We start from the raw sequence: 15,663 nt of genomic DNA on the forward strand, positions 1-15,663 counted from the left end.
AGCAATCGCTTAAAACTTGGCGAAGAAGGAGAGTCGGTGTAAAGGTGTAAGGGCATCCTCATTTAATATCCCTTGGAAGTGTAATCGCCTCGGAGCCGGGTATCGTGGAGGTCTCGCATAGTGGAAAACCTTAAGGACGATCTTAAGAAGAGTGGAGTAGGGCTTTGCCCGAACCACTATATATCGGTGTGTTCTTTCTTTTTCTTGCACTTTCATTCTTGATTTTGGTTTGGCATTTTATTTTATTTTTGATCTCATTTGAACTAACCAAAATCTAATCAAGAGAAGAAAATTCAAACTAGGTTCAGTACTTAGATTTTAAAAAGGCATAATTTTAGTATTATAATCAATTCACCCCCCCTCTTGTTTATTTCACTTTACCTCCATCATTGTCTGGAGTGCACAATGCGTTTTATGTGTCTATGTTACGAAAGTACATATCGGATCCGAATCATGTGATTTAATTAAAACCTCTGAATCTGAGAGAAGATTTGTCATTTGAAGAACAACATGTCCGTATTGTGGATCGTAAGGATCAAGTTCTCAGGCGAAGGACAATTCAGTATGTGAAAATTCAGTGGCGAAATCACTCAGAATGTGAAGCCACCTGGGAGCTAGAGGAGCAAATGAGATCGAAATATCCGTTTCTGTTTGAGATTTCAGGTAACTGATAAGTATATTTCGAGGACGAAATTTTTGTAAGGTGGGTAGAATGTAAATACCCAAAATACCCCCCTTCAATTTTCGTTCCCCCTTGAATAAAAAGGGGCATTTTTGTCCGTTGGTATTTGACTCAGATTAGGGCTTTCTAATAAAGCCTATAAATAGATTAACTTGTGGCTAAACAAACCCTAAACGGTTGTGCAGCCCTAGAAAGAGAAATTGGAGAAAGAGAAGAAGAAGGCCGAGGAGATCGCGATTTCAAAGTCGAAGTCGCGAACTAGGGTAAGATCTATGAACTAAGAACGATATGAATATATAAGAACCCTAAAACAAGGGTTTGAAAAGAGAAAAGAAATAAGAAGTTTGATTAATATGAATTAGAAATAGAAATCTTTGGGTTGATCTTAAGTTTTCTTGGATCGAAAATTGATTTACAATTCCGACGAACTCAAAGTCGATTAATACGAATCCGAATTTAGAAATTTGTGTTTTAGAGATTCGAATAAGAATCTTTATCTATTTTTCGTAAATCATGCGTTCGAATTCGGAGCGTGAAGTCGAGTTTGATGGATTCCTCTCGTTCATACGAATCCATCGGATTTGACCTCGCGCAATTTGAACCAAAAAACTAAGGAGTTATGGTCGTTTTAGTGAGAAAATGGTGAAAAATCGAGTTTCGGGGAAAACTGGGTCCGCGCATGGGGCGAACGTCGGGAAAAATGGCGGACATCCGTATGTACCAAGTTTGGCAACAGATGGATTCCCGAACGTCCTGCGCGACAATTTTTCCCCCGTAGTTCAAAACTTTGAAAATTCGTAACTTGTTCGTTCCTTATCCATTTTCAACGTTCTTGTACTCTACGGATATGCCGGAAATGAGTACTTTCTGTTAAAAATAGATTCAAAAATTTTTGGAGACTCTTAAATGATGAAAATTTCAAAAATACTAAAATAACCCAAGGATGGTTTACCGATTCGTTTCCGAAGGGACACCAAAGGGTGTCTTATGTCGAGGATATATATGTTTGATAGGAGAGAAATTAATAATGAAACTCATGGAGAATATTCATATTCTTAATTGTAGGAAACTAAAGCGATTAAGAAAAAGAAAAGTTTTCGTCATTGAGGTACGTAGTAACGTACTACTTTGGGTATCTGTAAACCCTCTTCTCTTTGAATCACTTTTGACTCCGAAAACCTGTATTGATGCCTTGAATATCTGAATTTTCTACAAGTCAAGCATGCCATTTACCTACTTACTATTGTTTTAGAACCTTTGAAATAATTGCTCTGAAATACTGTTATGAACCTCTGTTTTGAACTCTGAACCTATGAACAGTCTGATTGAACTTGGAACTCAGAACTATCTGAATATGAACCTTTGAACCCTTTTGAACACTTCTATGGAGGCTTGGGTATTTCTGAACTCTGGTCCCACCATGGGGGTAGTACACTGGAATTTCTGGCCCATCGGTGGGATAAAATGCTGGCCCTGTCGACTTGAATGAACTTGAGGAACTAGTTCTGACACCGTGGACTGTCGGTGGATAAGCAATAACATACCTTCTGACACTGTGGACTGTCGGTGGATAAACAATAACATGTCTTCTAGCCATGCCGATGATTCTGAAGTATATTTGAAATATGAACACCATATGGCTTTGACCATAGCATTTGAATTCTAAAAACCTTTGACTTTGATCAGAACTTAGACATTGAATTGCTTACTTCACTTTAATTCAGAACCATATTTGACATGCACACATATTTACCTTGTGCCTATTATTCAGCTGTGAACTCAGTCTTCCGCTTTGACTCTAATATCTAAACCATATTGAACCTTGGCTTGCTTAGACTGTACTTAGAGTAGTATTTTATTATGTACTGAGCTTTTCAGCTGACTGTGGTTATTTAACATTTTTCAAGTCTTGGTCATCGTGAGGTTAACGAGGAAGAGGACGCTTAGCTGGCATTTGAGTTTGGCTCAGAGACTAATTTAGTTTATTGTTTTCAGTTCATTTGGAAGTGAGTATTTGGCATAAGATGTACGGACCTTATTATATTAATTGTTCTGAATCTTGGGAAGAGATGAGATTTGATTTGACTCTGATGGGTCCGCTTAGATTGAATTTGATATACATTTTTAATTATGAATGCCAGGTTATCTCTGTTATCTGTTTTGTAGCCTTGTACATATGTGGGACTTGTCTTGCAGCTGTACGTCGTTGTCATGTCCTACGTCCAGGGTGGGGTTTGGGGCGTGACATAGACTAGCCCACTCCATATTGTGTCCTTCTATAGGTGAGCATATATTTGGAAAAATACAATGAAGGCCGCTGTGTTTGAAGATATAAACCATTCAGTTGTCCCTCATTGTTACAAGATTGCGCGCCAAAAATCATCTCCATTGGATGATCCTAACCCTTTAATCTGTATATAAACTACACCATAAAGAAATCTCTCAGATCGAACAATTAAGATCATCCTATGAAGATGATTTTTGTACCTAAATGGTTTAGATCATTAAACAAATGGGCCTCACTCTATTTATTTTAAATATGTGACCTACGTGTTTGTACCATATACCACATCTATTAGAAAATTGATTGGGGCCCACCTTATTCCATCATCCAAACCATTCATTTGTTGGGCCCCAATATAAATAGGCCTTTCCCAAAAAATAGTCCATAGGACCTAACTTTCTGAGTAGATTTGATCGTAGGGTATGGATCATCTACTGAGATGATTTTATGGGTAAGGCCTATTAACGTTGGGGCCCAAGAAATGAACGGTGTATACCTTCGAACTAGGTGGGCCTGAGTGATTTTTTAAAGTAATACAGATTTTATAATGGCCACCTGTGGACCCCGATCCGAGAGAAGAAATGAGAAGGTGAGGGAACAGGCCCCCTACACCATCCTCTGGATCATCCACGTGAATGAGAGCTCTGCCAAGGAACTCTCAAAACGGATGCCACCCTCATAGCATATCACGAGTGGCGATGTAAAAAGAAAGAGATATGTCTTGATCCGGAACCGAAGTTCAAAATCGAGACATACCTAAAATAAACTCAGAGTCGCCATCCATGGACATGCCATGGAACCCTAAAATCAAATCCTCTGTGCAATGGATAACCAGAAATATATATGGGTTCGTGCCTGGTTACGAATGGAGAAGGTCTGAGAGCACCCCCAATTCGTCCGAGTGCAAGCACTTGGTCTCTTATGCCATTTTCATTAACTCTAAAGAAGTTGGGTAAAAATCATGTGAAATGGGAACAATCCTCAGGAATCGTCTACCTAAGCATGCATTTCCTGAGAATGAAGAAATAAACACATAAAATGAAATGAAAAATGTGTCACCTAAGCAAAGCTAGGTTATGAGTGACATGCCTAATGGGTGTCTAAGTTTCTGGTGGACACACACATGCAAGCTACAACCAAAGGTATAGTATCAGTACAAGAAAGTAAGAAAACACATCAAAACATGAGATACAAATCTATGCTATATATGACAGGACAAGTCCTAACTCTAATGCAGGACTGGACTCGGACCAGAATGGCCATCCATCCTAGCTGCGCTACGTATCCCGGCCTCGGGAAGAATCGGAGCCCACGTAGTTCGATGCCCTATTCTAAGCTAGGATGCCTAAGACACCTAGACCTTTATCCTAGACTCGATCTAAAAGACCGGACTAGTTATTAAAGTTTCTTACACAATTATTTAAATTCTGGTAAATTGTGAATTTTAGGACACCCTATATGCCCTAACTAAATGTAGGTTAGCCCTGGGCTAATGCAGGTGGTTCCTACAACCTATGTGTAACTAGGCCGTGCATCCTAAGGAAAACTATGGGCTGACTATATGCCTAATCTAGCCATCGGTTCGACTAGATGTCTGACCGATCGACTCGAGGCCTCCTAACTCTAGAGACACTCACACGACAAGACATACCATATCAATACCAATCAAGACAAACTCTTAACTCTAGAACACAACCTAAACAGCTAGGACATACTCCTAACTCTAGAGGAAGATCTTTTTGAAAATGGTTTGAATATTTTTGTAATTTTTAAAGATTAAAAATGTTTATTTTTTAAGGTTTGGCTGGACTTAGGATGTGGATCCCGAGCTGAGAGAGAGAGAGAGAGAGAGAGAAACACAGAGAGAGGGAGAGGGTTTGGAGATTTTCTTCTCCTACCACCATCTTCTACTTCAATCCCATCTCCTCCCTCCACCTTCACTTTCTCCTCCATCGCCGATCATCCCACCGATCTCCGGCAATCGGGTGGACTTCGACAACTCTGGTCGAATCCCAACCATCTTTCCGTCAATAGCACAATTACAGTTCCTTCATTTGGCTCTACTGGAACTCAGGGAATTATCTACATCAGGTATGTCAATACAATGGATGTATATGGATATGTACTTATTTGCAGATATATATGCGCATGTCTACAAATAGATGTATGTGTCTCTGAATGTGTATGTGTGTTTCCTAGGTATAGTGATCCTTAGTTCTGATTTTTTATTTTTATTTTTTTGTTTTATTTTATTTTTCGACCTCAAATGCTCAAAATTTTCAAAATTAAACATCTCAATCTTGTAGATCTCGTCAAACCGGTCAATTCGACATATGGCAGCCCAAATTTGGCCAAAAGACGAGAGAGTTATGCCCGTTTAAAATTTTCAGTCCATAATGATGTTTTTGTTAAGTGTATTAGAAATTACTGTGTCGTGAAACTTTTGGACTGCTACTGCTTAGAATTGTTCAAAACTGTGAACTGGAAAAGTGTTCGTTATAGTATTTCCTAAAACTTTCTTATTGATCAAATTTTTCCATAAATGCTTTTTAACATGTCAAAAACGACTTGCAAGCTTCAGTTTTTCTAAAAACAATGTCATTTCTGCAACAGCAGCTTGTTGGCCATTTTTAGGCTATTCCAGGTCTGTTTCGCCCGAAGCCATACAAAGAAAAAATGTTATTCAAGAGATTTTCTAATACTTTGTCCTTGTGTGAAGTTTTCCAGAATCAATGTTTTAAGTGTCAAAACGGAGCCCGAACTTTCAGTTAAAACACTAATATGTCCTTTAATTGATGTTTTTGTTGTGTATTAGAAATTACTGTGTCGTGAAACTTTTGGACTGCTACTGCTTAGAATTGTTCAAAACTGTGAACTGGAAAAGTGTTCGTTATAGTATTTCCTAAAACTTCCTTATTGATCAAAGTTTTCCATAAATGCTTTTTAATATGTCAAAAACGACTTGCAAGCTTCAGTTTTTCTGAAAACAATGTCATTTCTACAACAGCAGCTTGTTGGCCATTTTTAGACTACTCCAGGTCTGTTTCGTCCGAAGCCATACAAAGAAAAAATGTTATTCAAGAGATTTTCTAATACTTTGTCCTTGAGTGAATTTTTCCAGAAGCAATGTTTTAAGAGTCAAAACTGAGCCCGAACTTTCAGTTAAAACACTAATATGTCCTTTAATGGCGATGGATCGGAAGAAGCCATTTTCCGACCACTTCTGGCCAAATCCAAACAAAGTGGTCAACTGAGAGAATGTTTCTTATGATGAGATCTACAATTTTGATTAGTAGTATTTTTTATGGTTTTGATGTTTGAGGGGTCCAAAAGTAAGTGCAAAGTTGCATTTTTCACATTATATGTCATAATTGTGCTATTTCTTGAAAATCATGGATAACTTGAGCTCAATTCAATTTTAATAATTGTTTTGGATGTTTGAGCTTGGTAGCAAGTTTTAAATTATATATTGAATCATTCTCATGATTTGTTTGGCATTTTTTACAATTTTTGTTGAAAATTACATGTTGAATGGAGATTTCATTTTTTTTAGATTGTTTTGAGCCTATATAGTTCTAATGCTTGTATTGGAATATGATGAGCATGCTAGCAAGTCAGAAATCACATATTGAATCATTCCCATGATTTGTTTGGCATTTTGACCATTTTTTGAAGAGAATTACATATTGGGTGGAAATTTCACCTTTTCTTTTTTTTAAAAATTGTTTGGAGCCTATATCAATTTTAATGCTTATATTGGGGCGATGAAGGTGCTAGCCCAAGCCCATCCTTAGGGGACTTGCTCAGTCCAAGTAGCATACCCCTCATTTGTATATAGGAGACTTGCCTAGTCTTGCTAGCTTTTTTTCTCTATCCTACCTCTGTGTATAGGAGACTTGCCCAGTCTCTTTCTCTTGCTAAACCTCCTCTTTGTGCGTCGTTTGGTTTTGGGAGAACACCCTACTCGGCTTGGCTTCATACCCCTATCCTATATGGGTATCTGGTTGCACATTTGTTGCACCCTAGGGCTAGGTAGCTGTCCGGCCCGGCTGGGTGTTTTACCTTTGCCAAATATGCGCAGGGTCTCTTATTCTTTTTTACGTCATTTTTGTCTCGGAGACAAGCCTTGTCTCATGTAGAGAGTTTCCCCTTTAGGAGGCTTACTTAGCCTCATGTTAGAGTAGCCTCCTCTTTTAGAGTGAGTCTTTGACTCGATAGTGTTATTAGAGAGTCTCTGACTCATTTATTCTCCCTCTTTAGTGTTGTTAGTTCGGAGTTTCTCCTTTAGAGTTGTTGATTACTTCGCTTTGATTAGAGGCTAACTCAGTCTTATTAGAGCTTTGCTTGCTTGGGATCTTGGATCGTTTTTCTCTCTTCTTGGGACGCTATCTTTCTTGTTGTGGTTTGTCTCTTTGAGACGCCAGTTTCTTGTTGTGGATCGTCTCTTTGAGGCGTTAGTTGCTTGTTCGGGGTTTCCCCTTTTGGTTTTAGGGCTTTGCCCTAGTTTGTGGTTGTTCTCGCGTGTTCCCTTTAAGATTGAAAACATTTAAAGGTTTAGAGCATTGGAAAAGCTTTAAAATCCAAAAACATTAGAAATTTAAAACTCAAAAACATTTGAAAACTTTAAAACTATCAAAAACATTTGAAAATATAAAAAAACTAAAAAAAAAAATAAATCTAAAGTGTTGAGTGTTTCTTTTATAAGCGTAGTTTGAAAGTTCGTTCCGAACTACGTTGGCTTGATCCCTTTCAACAGGGTACGTAGTGCAGCTCGGGATCCACATCCTAAGTCCAGCCAAACCTTAAAAAATAAACATTTTTAATCTTTAAAAATTACAAAAATATTCAAACCATTTTCAAAAAGATCTTCCTCTAGAGTTAGGAGTATGTCCTAGCTGTTTAGGTTGTGTTCTAGAGTTAAGAGTTTGTCTTGATTGGTATTGATATGGTATGTCTTGTCGTGTGAGTGTCTCTAGAGTTAGGAGGCCTCGAGTCGATCGGTCAGACATCTAGTCGAACCGATGGCTAGATTAGGCATATAGTCAGCCCATAGTTTTCCTTAGGATGCACGGCCTAGTTACACATAGGTTGTAGGAACCACCTGCATTAGCCCAGGGCTAACCTACATTTAGTTAGGGCATATAGGGTGTCCTAAAATTCACAATTTACCAGAATTTAAATAATTGTGTAAGAAACTTTAATAACTAGTCCGGTCTTTTAGATCGAGTCTAGGATAAAGGTCTAGGTGTCTTAGGCATCCTAGCTTAGAATAGGGCATCGAACTACGTGGGCTCCGATTCTTCCCGAGGCCGGGATACGTAGCGCAGCTAGGATGGATGGCCATTCTGGTCCGAGTCCAGTCCTGCATTAGAGTTAGGACTTGTCCTGTCATATATAGCATAGATTTGTATCTCATGTTTTGATGTGTTTTCTTACTTTCTTGTACTGATACTATACCTTTGGTTGTAGCTTGCATGTGTGTGTCCACCAGAAACTTAGACACCCATTAGGCATGTCACTCATAACCTAGCTTTGCTTAGGTGACACATTTTTCATTTCATTTTATGTGTTTATTTCTTCATTCTCAGGAAATGCATGCTTAGGTAGACGATTCCTGAGGATTGTTCCCATTTCACATGATTTTTACCCAACTTCTTTAGAGTTAATGAAAATGGCATAAGAGACCAAGTGCTTGCACTCGGACGAATTGGGGGTGCTCTCAGACCTTCTCCATTCGTAACCAGGCACGAACCCATATATATTTCTGGTTATCCATTGCACAGAGGATTTGATTTTAGGGTTCCATGGCATGTCCATGGATGGCGACTCTGAGTTTATTTTAGGTATGTCTCGATTTTGAACTTCGGTTCCGGATCAAGACATATCTCTTTCTTTTTACATCGCCACTCGTGATATGCTATGAGGGTGGCATCCGTTTTGAGAGTTCCTTGGCAGAGCTCTCATTCACGTGGATGATCCAGAGGATGGTGTAGGGGGCCTGTTCCCTCACCTTCTCATTTCTTCTCTCGGATCGGGGTCCACAGGCTGGCGACTCTGCTGGGGAGTTTTTTTGAAACATTGCCTAACTCTATAAAAATGCCATTTTTACTAACTTTGAAGAAATTTGAGCTAAAATCATTTTAAATGGGAACTTTATCGTTAGAATCCAGGGGCACCAGATAGGCGCGTAATTAAAATGAGGGATTCACACACTACACATCATGCATTATCATAATTGTTATTTCTTTCATTGTTTTTCCTTCTTGGTTCCACGGGATAGATTCAATGCGTGCCCGACTGGGATATCTTTACCCTGATGGTACTGTTGAATCTATTTCCAAGCTATGCGCCGGTGCTGCAGCCGTAGACATTGGGCGTACTTTTGTCTACAGCAGCCGATGAGCAATGAAACATACTATGTATAACATGGGGCGTACTTGTGTTATACATGTTAAGTATGTTTCATACGCATAGTACCCGATAGATTGAGTCTGGAGCCCTACTTTGTTTTATATATATTATATATACTTACTAACCTAGTAAAGCCCAACTAGGAAGTACCCGTTTCGAGATTGCATTCATATAGGGTCGAACATGTGTTGCTTACACATGTGGAGCCTAGAGTTAGGAGCTTTGTCCCATCTGTAGACTAGAGTAGCTCACCTTGCGTGGCTACAACACGGTCCTAGCACACTCATCAGTCTGTCTTGAGTCGAGATTTTCTCGACTCCGCTAGATTAGATTTAGGGCTGGTGCCCCTGGTTAGGATTTGTGTGTATGTGTATATACCTATATATATACTGATTATGTATATTATGGTTCTCCTCTTAGTCAGAGATTCTTTATTTAATTCAATCAGTTATATCCATTCCGTTATTCAGATCTAAGTCTAGTCAGTGGCTTTTTGGTCGCCATTATCTTGGCCAGGTTTAGTCCTTGATCTGTTGATTATAGGGTTTGATCAAAGATGTGTGATCACTCATCTTTGATGAAAAAATTCCATGTCCCAGATTGTCAAGCTTATTCCTATTGATCACTTAAAGGTTATCTTCCCTTCCTTATCATCTTGTTCTATCTGAGTGTCAGGTCTGATCATGGCGAACAATCTGTTAGACAAGTGGATAGCCGAGACTATTAAATCTTTTCCGCTAAGGTGTGAAGAATGGAGTATCACTGAGCGTTTCATCGGTTCATTTACTCATCTGAATAGTCGTGGCATAAATTGGAAGTTTCTTCAAGCAGCTGCTAAATGTTGGGATCCTGTTTTCCATGTTTTCCGATTCGGGTCTTTTCAACTCTGTCCTATATTTGAGGACTGGTGTGCCTTGTTAAAGCTTCCTCCCGAGGGACTCTGGATCCGACCTTCAAGCACAGACTCCCCTCATGATCTTTTTTACAAACTTTTTGAAAATAAGATCGTGAAAACTCTGCCTTGCTTAACTGAGAAAAATGTGCAATTTCAAACCCTCATTGAACTGTTTTCTCAAAACGTCGATCCTACTGACTCCCGTTTTCAGAAGTGTCGACGTAATGCCTTAGTCTTTGCTGTCTTTGCACGTCATGTTCTTCGTAGAGATTCTAGTGCTGCTCCTTTCACCTTGTTAACAATTGTAGATCAGATAAATGAGGGGAGAAATCCTGTCCCTACAATGCTAGCTGAAACCTTTTATGGCTTAGACGTTATTGCTAGTAAAAAGGTACAGGATAACTTTTTCGGCTGTGCCAAGCTGTTATATGTGTGGCTATGTGAGAAACTCACTATCCTTCAGCCACAGAACCGCATTGAGTACACCCTTAAAAGTCTTCATTCCTGGAAGACCAAGATTAAGCAATCTCAGCTTAAAGAATGGCACCATTGGTTGCAGACCATAAAGGAAAGCCAAATTCGTTGGGTGAGTCAATCATGTCCACAAATTGTTACCAGTACTTGCCCATACTCATTTGTCCATCTTATGGGTTTAGAAAAATCATCTTTCTATGCACCTTTGTGTTTCCCTTCTCAGATTATTGGAATCTTGTGTCCTCCTAAGGTTATCACACCACCTTGTTGTGAAGACCTTACTCCTGATCTCATTGCATCCATAGTAGCTGCCTGGAGAAACAAAATCACGGAGAGGAGATCTATTTTCATGTCTAAACTTCGAAAGGGAAGAGAATTTGGGGAGCCTGCAAACCGAAGAGCTCGAATTAATGAACCATGAGGATCTTTGGATCAAGATTGTCATTTTATTGTTTTCATTTGTTCAAAGAATTTTTTTTTTTGATTCAGGGTTTTCAGCATTTTTACATTGTAACCGATTGCCGCCAATATAATCAATACAAAGGATGTTTGTTTTTACTTTTGTCTCTATTGGTACAAACTCTTTTATTTCATTTGTCAATCAATTAATCTAGTTTGTTAACTTCCAATCAGGATTCTGAAAGATAGCAACCATCGCTCCTAAAAAAGACTCCCAAGCTAAGCCTGCCTGGTCTAGACCTACTTCAGTGTCTAGACTTGTTCGTCATTTTGATTCTCCTGTGCCATCCGCAGTACACTCACCTTCTTCACCAGAGTCTTCCGGTTCCTTTGAAGTAAATCAAATGGCAGACACAACTGAACTTTTAATGAGCATGCAAGAGATGATGAAAAACCTCACCCGAGACATGGCAGGAATGAAAGAAGAAATGGCAAACATGAAAACACAGATAAGTGATAAGACTTCCACGTCTAGGCCCGTACTTCAGCCTTCTCATGTTCCAGCTCCGGAGTCGCATAGACCCGTTATCCAGTCTTTCGAGGTGAATTTAGATGATGATCAGTATGCTGCAGAGTATTGTGCTCCAGAGGTTGATAGAGAAAAAGAAAAATTTGAAAAATTTGAGAAGGAAATGTCTGAAAAGTTCAGCAAGATGGCTCATGAGATGGAGCAGATGAGAGTCCAGGGACCCAAGAAATTTGACGTATCTGAATTAATACTATCTTCAACAGTTTCTTTACCGCCCAACTTCAAAGCTCCTGATTATGACAAATATGACGGAACCGGGTGTCCGCGTAACCACATGAGGTGGTTTATCATTTTGTCCCAGCAGTATGGTCTGAGCCGTGAGCAGATGGCCCAGTTATTCCCGATTTCTTTGATTGGGATCGCAAAGAAGTGGTTTCTAAGGTTAAAGCCCGAGGAGGTGAGAACCCTGGAAGATATTTCGGAGAAACTGATAGAGCAATTCTCAATGGAAGAGGGTATTGAGGTCACGAAGAGAGACCTAAAACAGCTAAAGCAAGGTCCTCAAGAGACCTTCACTTTCTTTATCAGGCGCTGGAGACACAAATCTGCTCAGCTAAGCCAGAAAATGACTGAATCAGAGCAGATAAAGCTGGTTCTGAAGAGTTTGTCTCCCACGTATTTTCATTTTCTTGCTCCTCAGCATTACCCGAGCTTTGACCATTTAATCAAGACGGGTACTCAGACAGAAGATGCCATAACAAAAGGCTTGAGAGCCAAGGTTTCTTCTGAAATCCGAGACGGGAAAAGACCTATGGTCCAGTCCAAAGAAATTCATGCTGTCAGTTATACCAGGCCTGTGGCCAGAGTTGCTGCAGAGACTGCTCCAAGGAGAATTGCATATGACAGAAAGTTTGATCCTCTTCCATATCCGATAATAATGATATTCAAAAGGCTTATGAAAGACAGGAAGATCCGGCTCCCAGATATCAAACCTCCACCCAATCCCTTACCCACATTCTGGAAGACGGATCAGTACTGTGAATATCACAGAGGTCCAGGGCATTTGACTGAGAATTGTTTAGCCTTGAAGCATGCCATCCAAAACATGATTGACAAAAATGAGTTGGCAGTGGAGAGACCAAACGTCACTCAAAACCCACTTCCTAACCATCATGCCATGCCTCCTCCTACTACCAACGCCATCTTTACTGACGAACCTCTGCTTGATCCAGCAAACCTCATTTGTGCCATTACAACAGAAAAAACCTATGTCATGAAGTTTGATGATAGGGAGCTGGAGGCAGTAGAAAGGAGAGAACGTTATGTGATTTCCTTCGTTGATGACGAAGTTGCTGAGTCATCATCATCCCAGCCTTGTGTATTTCAGACTGACAGTGTCGGAAATGCAAGGGCAGCTCCTTATGTCTTAAGGGCTGAGGACTTTGAAGAAGATGAGTTATTGTTGTTGGATAACCATTGTGACGAGATGCGTCACATGACCCGTGGTGGGCGTGTATTCAAGCCTCAAGAATTGTGTGTTGAAAATCCTGCAGAGGTTGCACGAAATGCTGAAAACCAGAGACAGAATAAGGTCAGTAAGGTCAGCGCCGATGAAGAAGAAGAGAGCTTGTTAAAGCAGTTGAAAAAGACTCAGGCTAATATTTCTGTATGGGGTTTACTCATGGCCTCATCTAAGCACAGAAAATTAGTCCTTCAAGAGCTTAACTCAGCACAAGTCTCTGTAGACACTACTCCTGATGAGCTGGTAAGCTTGGTTGCCATGACAAGAGTGTCTAAGACTTTATCTTTCACTGACGACGATCTGCCTTCTGAGGGCCGAGACCACACCAAATCTCTGAAAATCACAGTAATTTGCAACAAGAAGAGAGTACCAGAGGTATTGGTTGATAATGGCTCTGCTCTGAATGTATGCCCGTTGAGTACTGCAACAACTCTTGGATTTGGTCCTGCGGATTTCATCCCATCTGAACAGGGTATTCTGGCATACGATGGTACTCGCCGAGATGTGATCGGAACCCTAGTAACTGAGATACAAATCGGAGGAGAAGACTTCGAAATAGAATTCCAGGTTTTGGACATCAAAGCCTCATTTTTGCTGTTACTTGGGCGCCCCTGGTTGCACAAGTTCGGGGTTGTTCCTTCCTCTCTTCACCAAAAGCTGAAATTTCTTCGTAAAAACGGAGTGGTAACCGTAAAGGGAGACCCGGACCTGGAAGTAGGACTGATTACTCAGGACCTGACAATGGAGAAGTCTGAGGATGTTAGTTTAACTGGATTTTCACTAGAGGTGGCTACCATCACCTTTAAAGAAGCTATGAATGAGGAAATTTGTTTCCTGACCAGTACAAACTCGAATGTCGTTCGGATGGTTCGTCGACAGGGATACATGCCAGGTGCAGGGCTGGGGAAATACCATCAGGGTTTGACCGAATTCCCTGAGTTCGAATCCTTCAATGGTCTGTTTGGGCTAGGGTACAAGCCCTCAAAGAAGGAAATTAAAGAAATGAGGTTGCTGATGATGAAATGGGCTGAGTGTCGCCGCAGAGGGTTAGAATTACCAATGGCGCCGATTAGTTTGACGATGAACGGCCGGTTTAGGAAAGAAGGTGCTGATGTCCCTTTTTGTGGTTTTGCCGAGACTTGGCTGGATGAGAGTTCAGGGCAAAGGTTGCCAGGCTTTGAAATTTTCTTCGATTTGCAGTTGGAAGACAAGCAGACTGGTCTGCAGATTTCAGAAGTTGAGTCAGAAGCTGATTGGGCAGAGCATGTAGAGTCGAGCCTTCTGAGTTCATTGTTTCTTGAAGATTCACAGACTATTGCTGTGATCGACCAGAGGATTTCAATTTTGAACCCTACCCATTTAATCATCCCGGCAGAAGAACCATTGACCAATTGGACTTTTCAGGTCATACCTCAGGTTACTTTCCTAAACAGTCGTGTCCCTCCAAAAGAGTCAGTTGTCCATAAGTACCCGTCAGTCTTTAAGTTTGATTCAGAGTCTGTTTATTCTAATAATTCTTTTGATGCAGGTAATATAAATGTCGAGTCTCCTGAAGTCGATGATGATTCCTCTTCTTCCAGAGGGATCAAGTCAGATGCTGCCTCTATCGTTGATTCAGATATTATTTCCATACATAGTTCAGAGTCAATTGACATAAATGTCAATATGTTCGTTGAGTCCGTAAATTTGTTTCAAGAGTCTATTGTAAAGCCCGATGTGGGTGATTCATCATTTCATGTACTTGATTCAGCATTCAATGAAATAAAAAATTCTTCTGAGTACATTCCTGTCTCTACTTTTATTTCTACTGTTTCTGCTTCAGAATTTGATAATCTTAATAATAACAATCAAGACTCCCCCTCTGATGAGGATGCCGACGACACTCCTCCTGAAATCAAATACATGATTCAACAGGATGAGAATCGCCGAGCAAAACCACTCGAAGAGGAAATTGAAACCGTGAATATAGGTGACGAAACCTTGATTCAGGAGATTCGAATTGGTAAAACTTTATCTCCTGAAGAACGCAAGGAATTAATCGCCTTACTTAAAGAGTTCAAGGAAGTTTTTGCTTGGTCATATGATGACATGCCAGGGTTAAGTGAAGAAATTGTTCAACATCGCTTACCCTTAATCCCTGGTATTAAGCCAAAGAAGCAAAAGCTCCGAAAACTCAAAACTGAATGGGAGTTGAAAGTTTATGAAGAAGTTAAGAAGCTGTTGGAGGTAAAATTCATTCAAGTAGTTGAATACCCAGAATGGCTTGCAAACATTGTACCGGTGCCCAAAAAGGACGGGAAAGTTCGAATGTGTGTCGATTTTCGAGACCTGAACAAGGCAAGTCCTAAGGATGACTTTCCTCTTCCCAATATTGATCTCCTGGTTGATAATACAGCTGGTCATGCTCTTCTATCCTTTATGGATGGTTTCTCAGGCTACAATCAGATTAAGATGGCGCCCGAGGACA

General features: G+C 40.1%; 1 protein-coding gene across 2 annotated transcripts; it reads left to right on the forward strand.

The window, feature by feature from the left end:
- The first annotated feature begins 4,803 nt into the window (after positions 1 to 4,803).
- Positions 4,804 to 15,148, forward strand: LOC143871023 (uncharacterized). 2 transcript variants are annotated; one of them, XM_077376642.1, is made up of 3 exons: positions 4,804 to 5,057; positions 11,380 to 14,612; positions 14,725 to 15,148. In XM_077376642.1, exons 2-3 carry the CDS (start codon positions 11,550 to 11,552, stop codon positions 14,731 to 14,733), a joined length of 3,072 nt encoding a protein of 1,023 aa, XP_077232757.1. In that variant the 5' UTR covers positions 4,804 to 5,057; positions 11,380 to 11,549; the 3' UTR covers positions 14,734 to 15,148. The 2 variants fall into 2 exon arrangements, with proteins under 2 accessions (XP_077232757.1, XP_077232758.1); XM_077376643.1 differs by having other exon boundaries at positions 11,380 to 14,600; positions 14,725 to 15,090.
- Positions 15,149 to 15,663: the final 515 nt, after the last annotated feature.

The sequence above is a fragment of the Tasmannia lanceolata genome, unplaced genomic scaffold, assembly GCF_043159265.1.
Source record: "Tasmannia lanceolata isolate RefF3 unplaced genomic scaffold, GAP_Taslan_0.1 ptg000002l, whole genome shotgun sequence".
Lineage (NCBI taxonomy): Eukaryota > Viridiplantae > Streptophyta > Magnoliopsida > Canellales > Winteraceae > Tasmannia > Tasmannia lanceolata.

What these genes read in the sequence shown, in the direction of transcription:
- LOC143871023 (XM_077376642.1), top strand. Translation starts at nt 11,550, where the DNA reads ATGGCAGACACAACTGAACTTTTAATGAGCATGCAAGAGATGATGAAA.